This window comes from Telmatherina bonti, assembly GCF_933228915.1.
Source record: "Telmatherina bonti genome assembly, chromosome: 18".
Classification (NCBI taxonomy): Eukaryota; Metazoa; Chordata; class Actinopteri; order Atheriniformes; family Telmatherinidae; genus Telmatherina; species Telmatherina bonti.
The window spans coordinates 37422849-37443406 of record NC_136616.1 but is presented as its reverse complement, the minus strand read 5'-3'; the positions used below and the strand labels follow the sequence as shown (position 1 = coordinate 37443406).

Genomic DNA, 20558 nt, shown 5'->3' with positions numbered 1-20558 from the left:
TTACAGCAGCTGGACGGGGAGTTAAAGCTCGCTCTATCATCTGAAACAACTTCTGTAGAATAACGTCACACTGGTTGGCCGCCTTGTTTGCGTGTTAATGCGTCATAACATGTGGGTCATGTCCAATAACCCCCGGCAGCTTTCTAGGGAATGGGGCGAGCCTGGATATTGGGCGGGGGGTTGGACGTCCAGTGGGCGTGGTTTTGTATAAACTGCGCGGAGTTGGATGGTAAATGGGCGGGGTTAGAGTCAGAGTCAGGGTTAATCTAATCAAAATCTTGTGTGGGCTTGGTTGGACGTCCAACCCTGCCCAATATCCAGCCCCGCCTCATTCTCCAGGCTGCAGTCAAGACCCTCTCGTCGTGTTCGGTGTACGAACACGTCATGAACACGTATGAACATGTCAGGAACCGCTACTAACTAGAAATAACGTGAGCTACGTGCAGACAAGCATGCTGCTCATTTTTACATGATAATTAACGTTTTGCGGCTTCAACGCGCTTCCCTCTGAGGCTCCTCGCTCCGCCCAGTGGAACCTCTCCTTCAGGTTCACGCCCGGGCATCGAACGTCCCACCTGAAGGGACGATACGCAACAGCTGACGCAGTGCATTGTGGGGAAAAATCAATTTAAAAATCTTCAAGTTTTGTAAATTTGAAAAAGTTTTGTGAGTTTGGTTTGATCCACGTCTCAATCAACCCCTCCCTCTTCTTTTTCTTCTTCTGTGGTGGTCTATGTGTCGGGCGTGGGAGGGGGCGGAGCATCGCCGGGCTGCTCGCCTTGTGACGGGGGCGTCAGCTTTTTCTCCAGCCGGGTGACCCTGTGCTTCAGCTTGCTGTTGGTGGCCTCGTGCTCCGCCAGCAGCCGGGCGTAGCGGGTCTGCAGGGTGTCCAGCGTGGCCGTCATCCGGTCCACTTTCTCCTCTATCTCCTTGGGGTCCGGGCCCTGCGCCGCCACCTGGAGGAGCACACAGGTTACTGCTGCTGCACCAGTTTACGATGGGGTGTGTGAAACGTGACGGCAGTACCTCAAGGTCCAGCAGCCCGTCCTTCATCAGGATCTGCCGCCCCTTCTCCTCCAGCATGGCCTTGGCATCCGGATACTCCGTTAGCGCCTCCATCAGGTCGTCTTTGGAAAGGCAGAAGAGGTCGGAGTACCCGATGCTCCTGATGTTCGCTGTCCTCCTGTTTCCCGCCTTGCTGCCTGTCGGGGAGCCAACGGCTTTCAGACTGGTTTCACTGGGAACGGGACTGGTTTCAATGGGAACGGGACTGGTTTCAATGGGAATGGGACTGGTTTCAATGGGAATGGGACTGGTTTCAATGGGAACGGGACTGGTTTCAATGGGAATGGGACTGGTTTCAATGGGAATGGGACTGGTTTCAATGGGAAAGGGACTGGTTTCAGTGGGAATGGGACTGTTTTCAATGGGGACAGGATGGTTTCAATGGGAACGAGACTGGTTTCACTGTAAATGGGACTGGTTTCAATGGGAACGGGACGAGGTTCACTGGGAACGGGACTGGTTTCAATGGGAACAGGACTGGTTTCAATGGGAACGGGACGAGGTTCACTGGGAACGGGACTGGTTTCAATGGGAACGGGACTGGTTTCACTGGGAATGGGACTGGTTTCAATGGGAAAGGGACTGGTTTCAGTGGGAATGGGACTGGTTTCAATGGGGACAGGACGGTTTCAATGGGAACGAGACTGGTTTCACTGGGAATGGGACTGGTTTCAATGGGAACGGGACGAGGTTCACTGGGAACGGGACTGGTTTCAATGGGAACAGGACTGGTTTCAAAGGGAACGGGACGAGGTTCACTGGGAACGGGACTGGTTTCAATGGGAACGGGACTGGTTTCAATGGGAACGGGACGAGGTTCACTGGGAATGGGACTGGTTTCTCTGGGAATGGGTCTGGTTTTACTGTGAATAGAACTGGTTTCTCTGGGAATGGGTCTGGTTTAACTGGGAACAGGACTGATTTTTGCTGGGAATGGGACTGGTTTCACTGGGAACAGGTTGGTAATGTAACCAGTTTAACTGGGAACAGATTGCTAATATAAGCAGTTGAACTGTGAACAGGTCGGTTATGTAACCGGTTTAACTGGGAGCAGGTCGGTAATCCAACTGGTTTAACTGGGAACAGATTGCTAATATAACTGGTTTAACTGGAAACAGGTCGGTAATGTCACCAGTTTAACTGGGAACAGGAACTGTGAACAGGTTGGTTATGTTACCGGTTTAACTGGGAGCAGGTCGATAATCCAACTGGTTTAACTGGGAAAAGGTTGGTAATGTAACTGGTTTAACTGGGAACAGGTCAGTAATGTAACCAGTTTAACTGGGAGCAGGTCGGTAATCCAACTGGTTTAACTGTGAAAAGGTTGGTAATGTAACTGGTTTAACTGGGAACAGGTCAGTAATGTAACTGGTTTAACTGGGAACAGGTCGGTAATGTAACTGGTTTAACTGGGAACAGGTCAGTAATGTAACTGGTTTAACTGGGAACAGGTCAGTAATGTAACTGGTTTAACTGGGAACAGGTCGGTAATGTAACTGGGTATAATAGGAGTGTTTCAGAATCTCTCAGATGCAAAGACAGACAGATCTTCACCAGTCTGAGACAAACTGTTTCTAAACGTTGTAAAATTTTAGCAATAAAAGATCAAATGTCTCAGTTTCAACATCTGATATGTTTCTGTCGTACTGGGGACCAGTAAGTCACAGAAAAGTCGTAAACCGGTGTTGAAAAGTAGACCTGAAGCCTGATGTGAGAGTTTTCATGCCGTGTGCATCCGTGGCTCTAATGAGATCCCTTCCAGACACTCAGACGGGGGTCCAAACCCACCTTTGATGGCCAGGATGCTGATCTCGCCAAAGTAGCTTCCATCACTGAGAACCACAAACTGCGTGATGCCGTCGTCGGCGACGACCGCCAGTTTTCCCTCCTTGATGATGTACATCTCCCTGCCGATATCTCCCTTCTTGCAGATGTAGTCTCCGGGACTGTAGACCTGCGGCTGCAGCTTCAGCACCAGCTCCACCAGCAGCCCGGCCTCGCAGTCTGCAAAGATCCGGACCTGCAGGAACAAACAGAGGGGTTCTGATGGGGGTTTTCACTCTCCTCAGACTGACCGCAGGGGTTTAAAGCGGGTTCCCACCTTCTTCAGCGTGTCCAGGTGAACGTTGATGGCGATCTCAGCTCTCAACTTGTCAGGCAGGTACTTCAGCACCTCCCTCTCGTCCACCGCTTTCTTATTGGTCCACAGGAAGTCGAACCACTTGATGACACGCTTCTCCAGGTCCTTGGTAACCTGCAAGACCAGACGTTTGGGGACTGGGGTTAGAAACCAACATATCACAATAAAACTTTATTCAAAACAACATGAAAACACAGAAATTATCTGACAGTTAAATCAGAAAAGACGCAATTTAAACCAACTTTATGAAATAGTCCCAGTTTTTTACATGTTTAAAAACCCATAAAACCAGTTTGATGGGTAGGAAAACCATAGTGTTCCAGTCCTGACTCTCTGCTGCGACTCTGTAGGGTCAGAAAAAAACAACAAGGGGTCAGCTGACCTTCCGAAAGCTCATGTACTGCTTGATGGCGTCGATGCGGGCCTGGAAGTCAGCTCTGGCGGCGTTCATGTTGGTGATCATGGAACCCACGTTACCGACGATGGTGGCGAAAATCAGCACGCCAACCTGCAGGACATGTTAAATAAAACCATGGTCTGCACCAGGACCCTAAATTCATCTCTACATCACAACTCATGTCTGAATTAAAAACTCAATAAATACAGAAAAATGAAGAAAAAGACTAAAAGAAACAGACTTTAAGATATAAACTACAATGAGTCATTGAATTAGCTGATAATTATTAGAAATGATACCATGAAAATAACTGAATAAACAAGAGTAAATTTTTAAAATTAGTTAATAAATAAATGAAGTCTGAAAATGGTTTGTTGTAAATGTGCATCAACAGGCATCAATAAAAGAATCACATTCTTTCTTCCACATTTGCTGGCAAGTATGAAACAAGTTTTCTTCCTTCAAGCAGCTAAAATTTTTTAAAGAGGTCATGAAAACGATGGTGAATAAAAAAGTGAAAGTCAATAAGAAAGTTATTTTAATGAGAAACTTAGATGACTGGTTATATTCCTAAATCAAATTTATTTCCTCTAATTGCTTTCATTTTTCATCATTATGAATATTTCTCTTTTTGTTTTTTATTGCAGGTCCAGTTCTTGTCTTCTCGTCCACAGAAATGTCAGATTTCCACCTTCATGTGACTCAACTTCAGAATTTTACAGCTCAAAGTAAAAGTCCCTCAAAATGTAAGAAATTTTCATGTTTAGATCACAATGTTACTGACCTGTTGCCAGTTAAACCAGTAACATTGCCGACCTGTTCCCAGTTAAACCAGTCGCATTGCTGACCTGTTCCCAGTTAAACCAGTCACATTACTGACGTATTCCCAGTTAAACCAGCCATATTACCGACCTATTCCCAGTTAAACCAGTCATGTTACAGACTTATTCCCAGTTAAACCAGTCATGTTACCGACCTATTCCCAGTTAAATCAGTCACGTTACTGACCTATTCCCAGTTAAACCAGTCATGTTACCGACCTGTTCCCAGTTAAACCAGTCACATTGCCGACCTCTTCCCAGTTAAACCGGTCATGTTACCGACCTGTTCCCAGTTAAACCAGTCACATTGCCGACCTGTTCCCAGTTAAACCAGTCACATTACTGACGTATTCCCAGTTAAACCAGCAATATTACCGACCTATTCCCAGTTAAACCAGTTATGTTACCGACCTATTCCCAGTTAAACCAGTCATGTTACAGACCTATTCCCAGTTAAACCAGTCATGTTACCGACCTATTCCCAGTTAAACCAGTCACGTTACCGACCTATTCCCAGCTAAACCAGTCATGTTACTGACCTATTCCCAGTTAAACCAGTCATGTTACAGACTTATTCCCAGTTAAACCAGTCATGTTACCGACCTATTCCCAGTTAAACCAGTCACATTGCCGACCTGTTCCCAGTTAAACAAGTCACATTACCGACGTATTCCCAGTTAAACCAGCCATATTACCGACCTATTCCCAGTTAAACCAGTCATGTTACTGACCTATTCCCAGTTAAACCAGTCATGTTACAGACGTATTCCCAGTTAAACCAGCCATATTACCGACCTATTCCCATTTAAACCAGTTATGTTATAGACTTATTCCCAGTTAAACCAGCCATATTACCGACCTATTCCCATTTAAACCAGTTATGTTACCGACCTGTTCCCAGTTAAACCAGTCATGTTACAGACGTATTCCCAGTTAAACCAGTCATGTTACTGACCTATTCCCAGTTAAACCAGTCATGTTTTCGAACTATTCCCAGTTAAACCAATCATGTTACTGACCTATTCCCAGTTAAACCAGTCATGTTACTGACCTATTCCCAGTTAAACCAGTCATGTTACAGACTTTTTACCAGTTAAACCAGTCATGTTACCGACCTGTTCCCAGTTAAACCGGTCACGTTACTGACCTATTCCCAGTTAAACCAGTCACATTGCCGACCTGTTCCCAGTTAAACCAGTCACGTTACCGACCTGTTCCCAGTTAAACCAGTCACATTGCCGACCTGTTCCCAGTTAAACCAGTCACGTTACCAACCTATTCCCAGTTAAACCAGTCACATTACCGACCTATTCCCAGTTAAACCAGTCATGTTACCGACCTATTCCCAGTTAAACCAGTCACATTGCCGACCTGTTCCCAGTTAAACCAGTCACATTGCCGACCTGTTCCCAGTTAAACCAGTCACATTACTGACATATTCCCAGTTAAACCAGTCATGTTACCGACCTATTCCCAGTTAAACCAGTCATGTTACTGACCTATTCCCAGTTAAACCAGTCATGTTACAGACTTATTCCCAGTTAAACCAGTCACATTACTGACGTATTCCCAGTTAAACCAGCCATATTACCGACGTATTCCCAGTTAAACCAGTCATGTTACTGACCTATTCCCAGTTAAACCAGTCATGTTACAGACTTATTCCCAGTTAAACCAGTCATGTTACAGACGTATTCCCAGTTAAACCAGTCATGTTACTGACCTATTCCCAGTTAAACCAGTCATGTTACAGACGTATTCCCAGTTAAACCAGCCATATTACCGACCTATTCCCATTTAAACCAGTTATGTTACTGACCTGTTCCCAGTTAAACCAGTCATGTTACAGACGTATTCCCAGTTAAACCAGTCATGTTACTGACCTATTCCCAGTTAAACCAGTTATGTTACCGACCTATTCCCAGTTAAACCAGTCATGTTACTGAACTATTCCCAGTTAAACCAGTCATGTTACCGACCTGTTCCCATTTAAACCAGTTATGTTACCGACCTGTTCCCAGTTAAACCAGTCATGTTACAGACTTATTCCCAGTTAAACCAGTCATGTTACAGACGTATTCCCAGTTAAACCAGTCATGTTACTGACCTATTCCCAGTTAAACCAGTCATGTTATAGACGTATTCCCAGTTAAACCAGCCATATTACCGACCTATTCCCATTTAAACCAGTTATGTTACCGACCTGTTCCCAGTTAAACCAGTCATGTTACAGACGTATTCCCAGTTAAACCAGTCATGTTACTGACCTATTCCCATTTAAACCAGTTATGTTACCGACCTGTTCCCAGTTAAACCAGTCACATTACTGACATATTCCCAGTTAAACCAGTCATGTTACTGACCTATTCCCAGTTAAACCAGTCATGTTATAGACTTATTCCCAGTTAAAGCAGCCATATTACCGACCTATTCCCAGTTAAACCAGTTATGTTACCGACCTATTCCCAGTTAAACCAGTCATGTTACAGACGTATTCCCAGTTAAACCAGTCATGTTACTGACCTATTCCCAGTTAAACCAGTCATGTTTTCGAACTATTCCCAGTTAAACCAATCATGTTACTGACCTATTCCCAGTTAAACCAGTCATGTTACTGACCTATTCCCAGTTAAACCAGTCATGTTACAGACTTTTTACCAGTTAAACCAGTCATGTTACCGACCTGTTCCCAGTTAAACCGGTCACGTTACTGACCTATTCCCAGTTAAACCAGTCACATTGCCGACCTGTTCCCAGTTAAACCAGTCACGTTACCGACCTGTTCCCAGTTAAACCAGTCACATTGCCGACCTGTTCCCAGTTAAACCAGTCACGTTACCAACCTATTCCCAGTTAAACCAGTCACATTACCGACCTATTCCCAGTTAAACCAGTCATGTTACCGACCTATTCCCAGTTAAACCAGTCACATTGCCGACCTGTTCCCAGTTAAACCAGTCACATTGCCGACCTGTTCCCAGTTAAACCAGTCACATTACTGACATATTCCCAGTTAAACCAGTCATGTTACCGACCTATTCCCAGTTAAACCAGTCATGTTACTGACCTATTCCCAGTTAAAGCAGTCATGTTACAGACTTATTCCCAGTTAAACCAGTCATGTTACTGACCTATTCCCAGTTAAACCAGTCATGTTACCGACCTGTTCCCAGTTAAACCAGTCACATTACTGACGTATTCCCAGTTAAACCAGCCATATTACCGACGTATTCCCAGTTAAACCAGTCATGTTACTGACCTATTCCCAGTTAAACCAGTCATGTTACAGACTTATTCCCAGTTAAACCAGTCATGTTACAGACGTATTCCCAGTTAAACCAGTCATGTTACTGACCTATTCCCAGTTAAACCAGTCATGTTACAGACGTATTCCCAGTTAAACCAGCCATATTACCGACCTATTCCCATTTAAACCAGTTATGTTATAGACTTATTCCCAGTTAAACCAGCCATATTACCGACCTATTCCCATTTAAACCAGTTATGTTACCGACCTGTTCCCAGTTAAACCAGTCATGTTACAGACGTATTCCCAGCTAAACCAGTCATGTTACTGACCTATTCCCAGTTAAACCAGTTATGTTACCGACCTATTCCCAGTTAAACCAGTCATGTTACTGAACTATTCCCAGTTAAACCAGTCATGTTACCGACCTGTTCCCATTTAAACCAGTTATGTTACCGACCTGTTCCCAGTTAAACCAGTCATGTTACAGACTTATTCCCAGTTAAACCAGTCATGTTACAGACGTATTCCCAGTTAAACCAGTCATGTTACTGACCTATTCCCAGTTAAACCAGTCATGTTATAGACGTATTCCCAGTTAAACCAGCCATATTACCGACCTGTTCCCATTTAAACCAGTTATGTTACCGACCTGTTCCCAGTTAAACCAGTCACATTACTGACATATTCCCAGTTAAACCAGTCATGTTACTGACCTATTCCCAGTTAAACCAGTCATGTTATAGACTTATTCCCAGTTAAAGCAGCCATATTACCGACCTATTCCCATTTAAACCAGTTATGTTACTGACCTATTCCCAGTTAAACCAGTCATGTTACAGACGTATTCCCAGTTAAACCAGTCATGTTACAGACCTATTCCCAGTTAAACCAGTCATGTTACAGACGTATTCCCAGTTAAACCAGTCACATTACTGACATATTCCCAGTTAAACCAGTCATGTTACCGACCTATTCCCATTTAAACCAGTCATGTTGCCGACCTGTTCCCAGTTAAACCAGTCATGTTACTGACCTGTTCCCAGTTAAACCAGTCATGTTGCCGACCTGTTCCCAGTTAAACCAGTCATGTTACAGACCTGTTCCCAGTTAAACCAGTCATGTTACAGACCTATTCCCAGTTAAACCAGTCATGTTGCCGACCTGTTCCCAGTTAAACCAGTCATGTTGCCAACCTGTTCCCAGTTAAACCAGTCATGTTGCCGACCTGTTCCCAGTTAAACCAGTCATGTTACCGACCTGTTCCCAGTTAAACCAGTCACATTGCCGACCTGTTCCCAGTTAAACCAGTCACATTGCCGACCTGTTCCCAGTTAAACCAGTGACATTGCCAACCTGTTCCCAGTTAAACCAGTCACATTACTGACCTGTTCCCAGTTAAACCAGTCACATTGCCGACCTGTTCCCAGTTAAACCAGTCATGTTACTGACCTATTCCCAGTTAAACCAGTCATGTTACCGACCTGTTCCCAGTTAAACCAGTCACATTACTGACGTATTCCCAGTTAAACCAGCCATATTACCGACGTATTCCCAGTTAAACCAGTCATGTTACTGACCTATTCCCAGTTAAACCAGTCATGTTACAGACTTATTCCCAGTTAAACCAGTCATGTTACAGACGTATTCCCAGTTAAACCAGTCATGTTACTGACCTATTCCCAGTTAAACCAGTCATGTTACAGACGTATTCCCAGTTAAACCAGCCATATTACCGACTTTTTCCCATTTAAACCAGTTATGTTATAGACTTATTCCCAGTTAAACCAGCCATATTACCGACCTATTCCCATTTAAACCAGTTATGTTACCGACCTGTTCCCAGTTAAACCAGTCATGTTACAGACGTATTCCCAGCTAAACCAGTCATGTTACTGACCTATTCCCAGTTAAACCAGTTATGTTACCGACCTATTCCCAGTTAAACCAGTCATGTTACTGAACTATTCCCAGTTAAACCAGTCATGTTACCGACCTGTTCCCATTTAAACCAGTTATGTTACCGACCTGTTCCCAGTTAAACCAGTCATGTTACAGACTTATTCCCAGTTAAACCAGTCATGTTACAGACGTATTCCCAGTTAAACCAGTCATGTTACTGACCTATTCCCAGTTAAACCAGTCATGTTATAGACGTATTCCCAGTTAAACCAGCCATATTACCGACCTGTTCCCATTTAAACCAGTTATGTTACCGACCTGTTCCCAGTTAAACCAGTCACATTACTGACATATTCCCAGTTAAACCAGTCATGTTACTGACCTATTCCCAGTTAAACCAGTCATGTTATAGACTTATTCCCAGTTAAAGCAGCCATATTACCGACCTATTCCCATTTAAACCAGTTATGTTACTGACCTATTCCCAGTTAAACCAGTCATGTTACAGACGTATTCCCAGTTAAACCAGTCATGTTACAGACCTATTCCCAGTTAAACCAGTCATGTTACAGACGTATTCCCAGTTAAACCAGTCACATTACTGACATATTCCCAGTTAAACCAGTCATGTTACCGACCTATTCCCATTTAAACCAGTCATGTTGCCGACCTGTTCCCAGTTAAACCAGTCATGTTACTGACCTGTTCCCAGTTAAACCAGTCATGTTGCCGACCTGTTCCCAGTTAAACCAGTCATGTTACAGACCTGTTCCCAGTTAAACCAGTCATGTTACAGACCTATTCCCAGTTAAACCAGTCATGTTGCCGACCTGTTCCCAGTTAAACCAGTCATGTTGCCAACCTGTTCCCAGTTAAACCAGTCATGTTGCCGACCTGTTCCCAGTTAAACCAGTCATGTTACCGACCTGTTCCCAGTTAAACCAGTCACATTGCCGACCTGTTCCCAGTTAAACCAGTCACATTGCCGACCTGTTCCCAGTTAAACCAGTGACATTGCCAACCTGTTCCCAGTTAAACCAGTCACATTGCCGACCTGTTCCCAGTTAAACCAGTGACATTGCCAACCTGTTCCCAGTTAAACCAGTCACATTACTGACCTGTTCCCAGTTAAACCAGTCACATTGCCGACCTGTTCCCAGTTAAACCAGTCATGTTGCCGACCTGTTCCCAGTTAAACCAGCCATATTACCGACCTATTCCCATTTAAACCAGTCATGTTACCGACCTGTTCCCAGTTAAACCAGTCACATTGCCGACCTGTTCCCAGTTAAACCAGTCACATTGCCGACCTGTTCCCAGTTAAACCAGTCAACATGACTGCGTTTAATGAGGGTTTCCTCTGACAACAGGAAGACCAATGAAACCATTTTCAGCGTAATAATAATAATAATAACTAATAACTCGGTAAGTTGCGTTTTTTTCCAACCCACCAGGAAGTCGGTGACGACGAAGAAGTACTCGGAGTTCTCCACAGGGGGCGGTGTTTCTCCGATGGTGGTGAGAGTCAGAGTGGACCAGTACATGCTGTAGGCATACTTCCTCACCAGACGGCCAAACTCCGGATCCGCAGGGTTGGGATACACAAACCTGTCAGCTCCAAAGCCTGGAGGGACAGGAAACATCTGGTTGTCTGGCTGGATTTAAACTGGTTTCCCTCCAGATGAGCTGGACAGGAATACACCTGGAGCAACCAGAGAAAAGACTGGAGCCCACCGATGGCCTTGGAGAAGGAGTAGTAGAGGCAGGCGTTCCAGTGGATGATGATGAGGATGTACATGACGAGGTTGGAGATACGAAGAGCGTTGGGGTAGTTGGTCCTGGTCTCCGTCCTCTGGAAGAACTCCATCATCCTGTCAAAGCAGGTGAAACAGGTCAGGAGTCAGGTCCAGACTGGTTCTACATGTGGTCTGGCCCTGCGGACCTAAACGGAAGCGAGCCACAAGGTTCATGACATTCTGACTGCAGAAGCAGAAATATGCTAATCTTGTCCCAACTTTCTTCTCAGAACTTTGTTTCTGAGATGTTTTTTTATTTCCTCTCAGATGTGGGAATAAACTGGAGAGCCTCCCTCCGTCTTCCGTCCTGAACGACTCAGAAGGTCATGGATGCTGAATCTGGACCAAATCCTCTTTTTTTAAACAGTCCCAGCTGTTTAATGTGATGCAAACTGGTGTTTGTTAACTAATAAATCTAAAACATGTCAGGTTCAAACTGTTTCAGCTCTGAATCCTCCTGCAGCCTCAACGACCGGAGGGCTGCATGCAACCTCCAGGTGGACGAACCTGCCACCTTTACCTGTTGAACCTGAAGAGCTTGTTGAGACGGATCTCCGGGTATTTGGTGCCGAGGATTAAGTACCCCACGTCGGTGGGAACCATGGAGACCAGGTCCAGTTTGAACTGGAAACTCTTCATGTACCGCTCGCGCAGCTTCAGCTCATCCTTCACCAGCAAGCCCTGCTCCAGGTAACCTGAAAACACGCAGTCCCGGTGAGCACGTGTGTAACATGGTCGCATTAGCTGGTGTGTGTGTGTGTGTGTGTCGCGGACCAGTCCTGGTTCTGAAGACCATGTCCAGAAGATAGATGCTGTCAGAGAGGAAGTCCACGATGAACCAAAAGATCAGATAGTCGCTCTGCAGCTCCTCGAAGCACGCCCTGAAACACACACAGAAACACACACATTACGGTCAGGACCTCGACCCGACAACTCCAGGAACCAGACCGGTCCACTCTGAAGACCTGCTTTCTGAAAGACCTGGTGTCATCGGGACCGGCGGTCTGATGGGATGCATACGGTGGGTCTGAAGACCTGATCGGATCTGCACATCCTGCATCTTGATGGCCATTTTCCTGTCTCATTCTGGCAGTTGGCTAACTGGACGATTCCTCGTGAGGAGGACTTCACAAGTTTGACTTTTTTACCTTTAATTAATCCGACAGTGAACTCTGAAGAACATCATGCAACCAGATCCAGTGTTTTATGCTCAGGCCTGGTTTTAGATGTTTCCTGCTGCAGAACCAGAACCAGATTAATGGGCCAACATGCATGTGCAGGACTGTTGAGGAGACATTTAAACTGAATCAGGCGTGTTGGAGCAGCAAACATCTAAAACCTGCAGCAATGCACGGTATTTTGTAAAGTGGTGACTTAAGACATTTTTGTTCTAATAAGTGAGGAGGAAAAAATATCTATAACATATTTTTTATTAAATTTGCTGTGTTTTAAAAAGAACCTGCTTAAATGAATGAAAATATATATTTATAGGTAAGGAAATTATTAAACACGCTGTTTTAACATACAATAAAAAATCCAAAACAACAGGTTCCATCACATACTAAGGCTGTAAACTGTATTTACATGATAGACATGAACTAAACATGCCTTTCTGTTACTATACAGGGTTTCCCTGGCGTTACAGGGGCTGGAATTTTTTTTATTTTTTATTCTTTACACATCAGGGGTTTCTTTCTATCTGTCCTCCAGGTTTTGGATGTTTCCTGCAAGTTGAAGATGTTTCCTATAGGTTTTGGATATTTCCTGTAGTGTGTGGATGTTTCCTGCAGTTTGTAGATGTTTCCTGCAGGTTTTGGATGTTTCCTGAAGGTTTTGGATGTTTCCTTAAAGTTTTAGATGTTTCCTTCAGGTTTAGATGTTTCCTACAGGTTGTAGAAGTTTCCTGTAGGTGGTAGATGTTTCCTGCAGGTTTGGGATGTTTCCTGTAGGTTTTGGATGTTTCCTGCTGGTTTTGGATGTTTTGTTCAGGTTTTGGATGTTTCCTGCTGGTTGAAGATGTTTTCTGCAGGTTGTAGATGTTTCCTTAAAGTTTTAGATGTTACCTGCAGGTTTTGGATGTTTCCTGCAGGTTTTGGATATTTCCTGTAGTGTGTAGATGTTTCCTTCAGGTTTTGGATGTTTCCTGCTGGTTGAAGATGTTTTCTGCAGGTTGTAGATGGTTCCTGCAGGTTGTAGAGAGTTCCTGCAGGTTGTGGATGTTTCCTGCAGGTTTTGGATGTTTCCTGCAGGTTTTGGATATTTCCTGTAGTGTGTAGATGTTTCCTGCAGGTTTTGGATATTTCCTGTAGTGTGTAGATGTTTCCTGCAGGTTTTGGATGTTTCCTGCAGGTTTTGGATATTTCCTGTAGTGTGTAGATGTTTCCTGCAGGTTTTGGATGTTTCCTTCAGGTTGTAGAGGTTTCCTGTAGGTTGTAGATGTTTCCTTAAAGTTTTAGATGTTACCTGCAGGTTTTGGATATTTCCTGTAGTATGTGGATGTTTCCTGCAGTTTGTAGATGTTTCCTGCAAGTTTTGGATGTTTCCCGCTGGTTGAAGATGTTTTCTGCAGGTTTACGATGGTTCCTGCAGGTTGTAGAAGTTCCCTGTAGGTTGTAGATGTTTCCTGCAGGTTTATGATGGTTCCTGCAGGTTGTAGAAGTTCCCTGTAGGTTGTAGATGTTTCCTGCAGGTTTTGGATGGTTTGTTCAGGTTTTCGGATGTTTCCTGCAGGTTGTAGAAGTTCCCTGTAGGTTGTAGATGTTTCCTGCAGGTTTACGATGGTTCCTGCAGGTTGTAGAAGTTCCCTGTAGGTTGTAGATGTTTCCTGCAGGTTTACGATGGTTCCTGCAGGTTGTAGAAGTTCCCTGTAGGTTGTAGATGTTTCCTGCAGGTTTTGGATGTTTCCTGCAGGTTGTAGAAGTTCCCTGTAGGTTGTAGATGTTTCCTGCAGGTTTACGATGGTTCCTGCAGGTTGTAGAAGTTCCCTGTAGGTTGTAGATGTTTCCTGCAGGTTTACGATGGTTCCTGCAGGTTGTAGAAGTTCCCTGTAGGTTGTAGATGTTTCCTGCAGGTTTACGATGGTTCCTGCAGGTTGTAGAAGTTCCCTGTAGGTTGTAGATGTTTCCTGCAGGTTTTGGATGGTTTGTTCAGGTTTTCGGATGTTTCCTGCAGGTTGTGGATGTTTCCTGCAGGTTTTGGATTGTTCCTGCAGGTTTTGGATGTTTCCTGCAGGTTGTAGAGGGTTCCTGCAGGTTGTAGAAGTTTCCTGTAGGTTGAAGATGTTTCCTGCAGGTTTACGATGGTTCCTGCAGGTTGTAGAAGTTCCCTGTAGGTTGTAGATGTTTCCTGCAGGTTTACGATGGTTCCTGCAGGTTGTAGAAGTTCCCTGTAGGTTGTAGATGTTTCCTGCAGGTTTTGGATGGTTTGTTCAGGTTTTTGGATGTTTCCTGCAGGTTGTAGAGGGTTCCTGAAGGTTTTGGATGTGGAATCTCTGAGCGATCCACAATAAAGAACCATTTATGAGTCATAAGATTCTTCTCTTCACCAAATCCCTGAGCAGAGTTGGAACGCCGTCACTGAGATGACGTTTCCCCCGAAGACTCCATGGCGCTTCATCCATTCAGCGTGTTAACAAACTACAACCTCATGCTGCCACAAGGTTTAACTCAGTAACTGGTTAACGAGTTATTTTGTAAAGGAATAGGAAACCTTCAAGAAGGTTGTTGTTTGGTATTTTTATGAGAGTAAAACCTACTTAAAGGAACCCGTAACATCCCTTGTTCTCCTCTCTGGTCATTAATATGTCTTCATATATAGATAATGAAATTATTTCACAGACTGGAACACACACCGTAGGACATCCTCCTGCAGTGTGTTAAACAGTTACCAACTCTGCATTTTTCTGCATTAAATCTAGACCAGGTCTTACTGTTGCACATACGCTGAGGTTTAGACTGAAAGCTTCCTGCAGACATGAAGAGACATGGTTAAGGTCCCGATGGCGACGAGGTGGGTGGTACCTGGCTATTATCAGGGTCCAGTTGTACATGACGGGCAAGGTGATGATGAAGAGCCAGTAGTAGTATGTGTTCCCTGCCGGATCAAACACTGTGATCTCCTTAGCTCTGGACAAACACAGGGAACACATCATGATCAGTAACTTCATCGGCCGTGATCTTTACCTGATGCAGAAGGAAACTTACGCTTCCTCTTTGGCCTTCTTCTCTTTTTCCAGTTTTTCTTTCTCTTTCTGTTTTTCCTTCTCCTTCTCTTCTTTCAACCTCTTTTTCTCCTCTTTCTCCTTCTGTTTCTGCTCCTTCTTCTCCTTCTTCTCCTGTTTTTCCTTCCTGGAGAAACAAAACAATGACAGACCAGGTTAAATGTTGGACTGGAAGAGTATAAACACAGCAAATGGGTTTTCTACGTACTCTTTCTTCTCCTTCTTTTCCCTCTTCTCTTTCTTTTTTCTCTTCTTGTCCTCCCTGGAAGAGAGGATAAGGAAGGACACGTGCATCATGTGTGTTTCAGAGAGCACGGTTCAGTGTGTGTGTGTGTGTGTGTGTGTGTCTTACTCCTCCTCCTCCTCGTTGTTGTTGCTGTTATTGACGTTGAACAGAGCTCCTGGTCCTGCTGTTTGACTAAACCTGCAACAAGCACGTTGAAGAAAGGTCAAATATTCACTCATATGACTTAAACCTTCATCCAAACTCTGAGAAATGTGGGATTTAAACTGTAAAGCAGCGTTATTGATGGGTATTATTAAACTTGAAAGCTAATCCAGCATTGTCTTCGTCCTGTCTCTTCTCTGAGATCTCTCCGATGCCTAAAAGTCCATTTCTGCTCCCTTACGTCTGTAAGACTGGGCGTCCATTCCAAACATGGTCAAATGTCTTGTTTTTAACGTCTGTTCTGAATGTTGTGAAGTCAGCCCATCCACTAGTGGGCAGTGCTGAGTTCAGAGTTCACTTCCACGTTTTGAAACCAGTTGGTGCAAAAACACCAGAAGTAAAATAAAGCCACAAAGCTTTTTTCTGATCTCAACTTTCTTCTGTGTCTTCTTTGGCAGCTTTTAATCTGGTGGTTTTTGTGTCTCATACTTGTCTTCTTTTCTGGTTGCATTTCAGCTGTACAACTCGACACCACCACTGTGGTTTGTTCCTACATTTCTGTCCTCTTTATCGAGTTAAACAGGCCTTAATCATCATTTCATCCTGTATCTTTTCTCAGGTCTGTCCGACCAGTAAAAGTCATCCTTATGAAAAGGAGAGATGGTTTCTCTGACACTGCTGGACAATGATTACTTCAGTACTGAACACAATAAATGTCAACGGGTCAGAAGCAGAGGTACGAAGCTCAGAAAGTTACATCACGCTCTGTCTTGTTGCTTTTTAAATATTAAAAGCTGCGAAGTAGCAGGTAAGAAGTCATAATGTTTCCCATTTATTTTTATGTTGCAAGTCTGTCTGAAGTATTGATCCAGACCGTTAAAAGTGTTTGGACCAAATGTCACACGACCACCACGTGAAAATTACCTGAGAAAGGCTTCTTGCATCAGGACCACTTCTGGCCCACAGCATACCAGCCATAGTCCACATCCAGGCCAACAAACGACATCTAGTCCACTTCTGACCCACACAGTGCTGTAACTGAGCCATAAGTGGTCCAGATTCTGCCCTTCTATCAAATCCAATCCAATCAAATCTTATTTCTACAGCACCTTTCAAGCCTGAAGCAGCGCAAAGCGCTTTACGTATACTAAAAACAATACAGAATATGAATATATGGACACACCTGATCATTTACACACAAACGCACCAATCCCATGTTGCATAGCACAACTCTGGAAGCATCTTCTGTCTCCTTAACCAACAAGTAAATAAATAAACAAATAAACATCTGGCACACCATAAGGACACTATATCCTGGGGATCCTTTCACAGCATGGACCAGACCAACCTCCCTGTGTGATATTTAAAACAATAAAGTGATAAAATATGGCACAAATAAATAGGTAAATAAAAATGGAATTATAACAATAACAACAAATAAAGACAAACTAAAAACCAGATAAAAGCTGAACCTAAAAGGTCTTGAGCTTCTGTTTAAAACCATCAATATGATGTGATGGAGAAGCATGCGGAGGTGGCGTCTATGTCCAGTGAACAGAATGAAGACGGTTCTTCATCTGATAATAGTCTGCTCTGGTAGAGGATCATTTTCTGTGGTGATAATTCATTTTATGGTAAATTTGTAGAAGTAAACCTGCTGGTTTGGTTATTGTTTGACACTATTTCACTATTATAACTCATTGTTATGAACTATTGTCTCAGTAATTTCTTAAAGGAATATTTATATTATTGTAAAAATAAGAATAAAAATAAAAATGCAAAGAAGCATTTAAAGTGGTTTCAGATTTTTTCCTTTCTGAAGATCCAGGTGAACATGGCTTGATGTTTATAATCACATTTATACCATTAGTTCATAAACATTTAATACCAGAGTATGTTCAGAGCATGGGGCTCAACCCCTTAAGCCCTGACTACTGAAAGGACATCCCCAGAGTATACGAAGAATAATGGAGTCATCAGTTGTGTCTATTATGCCTGTGTTACAATGAAATATGTCAAAGATGCTAACACCATGCTAATACCAGGCTAACACCATGCTAATACCATGCTAATATCATGCTAATACCATGCAAACACCATGCTAACACCATGCTAATATCATGCTAATACCAGCCTAACACCATGCTAACACCATGCTAATACCAGGCTAACACCATGCTAATATCGTGCTAGTGCCGTGCTAACAATGAGTCTCTGATCACCTTCAGCAGCTAAATCATTTCCAAACAATAATGTTGGACCCATAAACTTTAAATCTGTTTTGGGAACATTATTGTCTAAACGTTTAGCAACAGATAAAAAGCATACTGTCGTGTTTTGCTAGTTTCTACAAAGCTGACATTTTTTCAGGTTTTGTTTTGACCAACTGGGTTTTAAAGGCTGAAGATCTGATGTAAAAACATCTTTGCATTGCATTTGTGTGGCTCTGAAACCCTAAAATCTAACCACAGTACACCATGTTATGGGCATAATTTAACCTAGACATCCTAATCACAGCCTAATGAGACCCTACAGGTAAAGCATAAATGTCCTGAGATTATAATGCTGGAGATGGAGACTCCAGTTTCCAACTCACCTGCCTCCTGTGATGTCACCTGGCTCGTCCTCCATATTGGTGGCGCTGGGCGGGACTAATGGCGCTACTTTAGCCATGGAGATAAGCTTCCTCTGGCTGGCTGTCAGAAAGAAACATCACTGTTGGGTAAACATGGAATAAATCAGAAAGAGGAGCAGCATGAGCCTGGAGTTGAACCTGACGGAGGTCTATCACCTGGCTGTATCATCACCTGACAGCTACCCAATACAGGCTGTTCAGCTCATCTCATTCACATTAGTAAAGCTTCTTACATGTATTATCACACTGGAGTGGATGTAACGCCTGCAGCCCGCTTGTGTCTCTACTGTCAGTGGCTGTTAGTGCTTTCTCGCTCATATGGAGGTTATTTCCTGTGATAATCCTGGTAAAACTAGCAGGTGCAGCTTTACAGTGACTCCATCACCAAGAATGGACATTCATTCATTCATGACTTCACCATATTCACATTTATTCTCTGAAGCACAAAGAGCATCAGGCTTCTCCTCCCTTCTTCAGGTTGTCAAGGCGACCAGTCTTACCCAGGCCAAACTTTATACCAAAAAACAACCTATTTGTCCTAAAAGACCGATACAGTACTTGTCTTCACCAAGCCGATCAGGCAAGAGGTCAGGGGTGTCCAGCTCCAGACCTCAAAACAGCAGGATTTCCGTGTATCCCTGCTACAACACACCCAATTCGACTCAATCAGTCATTGTACAGAACTTCATCGGTTGTTGGATCAATTTAATGTAAGCCAGATGTGTTGGAGCAGGGATATATGGAAACCTGCAGGACAGTGGCCTTTGAGGACCAACTCTTGACAACTCTGACCTAGACAGACCAAAATACCTCCTGAAACTCTCCTGGAGGAGAAAGTTCATCATTCATAAAGGTGTAAAGGTGAAAAAGAGCATGGACATGGACGGATGGATGGATGGATGGATGGATGGATGGATGGATGGTTGGATGGATGGATGGATGGATGGATGGATGGATGGTTGGATGGATGGATGGATGGATGGACGGACGGACGGACGGACGGACGGACGGTTGGATGGATGGATGGACGGACGGACGGACGGTTGGATGGATGGATGGATGGACGGATGGATGGATGCATGGATGGACGGACGGACGGACGGACGGAGGGATGGATGGATGGTGGATGGATGGATGGATGGATGGATGGATGGATGGATGGATGGACGGATGGACGGATGGACGGACGGACGGACGGACGGACGGACGGACGGACGGTTGGATGGATGGATGGACGGATGGATGGATGCATGGATGGACGGACGGACGGACGGACGGACGGATGGATGGATGGATGGATGGGTGGATGTATGGATGGATGGATGGATGGGTGGATGGATGGATGGATGGACGGATGGATGGATGGATGGATGGATGGATGGACAGATGGACGGATGGACAGACAGACGGACGGTTGGATGGATGGATGGACGGATGGATGGATGCATGGATGGACGGACGGACGGACGGACGGACGGATGGATGGATGGATGGGTGGATGGATGGATGGATGGACGGATGGATGGATGGATGGATGGACGGACGGACGGACGGACGGACGGACGGACGGTTGGATGGATGGATGGACGGATGGATGGATGCATGGATGGACGGACGGACGGACGGACGGACGGACGGACGGACGGATGGATGGATGGATGGATGGGTGGATGGACAGATGGATGGATGGATGGATGGATGGATGGATGGATGGATGGATGGACGGATGGATGGATGGATGGATGGACGGACGGACGGACGGACGGATGGACGGATGGATGGATGGATGGATGGGTGGATGGACGGATGGATGGATGGATGGATGGATGGATGGAAGGATGGATAGATGGATGATGGATGGATGGATGGTTCTCATCCTGAATGCTTACGGTCCCTCTCAGTAGGAGAGGGAATATGTTGCCATAGTAACTGCTGCCCACCTCAATCT

At 44.5% G+C, this 20558-nt stretch overlaps 1 protein-coding gene across 1 annotated transcript; it reads right to left on the bottom strand.

Annotated features, from left to right (window-relative positions):
- Window positions 1-36: 36 nt before the first annotated feature.
- cnga1b (cyclic nucleotide gated channel subunit alpha 1b) lies at window positions 37-19103 on the bottom strand. Its single transcript, XM_079257486.1, has 14 exons — window positions 18572-19103; window positions 15940-16011; window positions 15796-15849; window positions 15571-15714; window positions 15388-15492; window positions 12143-12249; window positions 11889-12063; window positions 11307-11443; window positions 11024-11196; window positions 3588-3713; window positions 3167-3319; window positions 2854-3085; window positions 1027-1202; window positions 37-956 (listed from the first exon to the last, which is right to left on the bottom strand). The coding sequence occupies exons 1-14, from the start codon at window positions 18646-18648 to the stop codon at window positions 732-734; spliced, it is 1956 nt and encodes a 651-aa protein (XP_079113612.1). The 5' UTR covers window positions 18649-19103; the 3' UTR covers window positions 37-731.
- Between the last annotated feature and the right edge of the window lie 1455 nt (window positions 19104-20558).

What these genes read in the sequence shown, in the direction of transcription:
- cnga1b (XM_079257486.1), bottom strand. Translation starts at nt 18,648, where the DNA reads ATGGCTAAAGTAGCGCCATTAGTCCCGCCCAGCGCCACCAATATGGAG. An exon ending in AAGCTCTTCAGGTTCAACAG is followed by an intron (nt 11,444 to 11,888) that starts GTAAAGGTGGCA and finishes CTGCTTTGACAG; the next exon opens with GATGATGGAGTTCTTCCAGA. An exon ending in CAGCATCCTGGCCATCAAAG is followed by an intron (nt 1,203 to 2,853) that starts GTGGGTTTGGAC and finishes GCTCCCCGACAG; the next exon opens with GCAGCAAGGCGGGAAACAGG.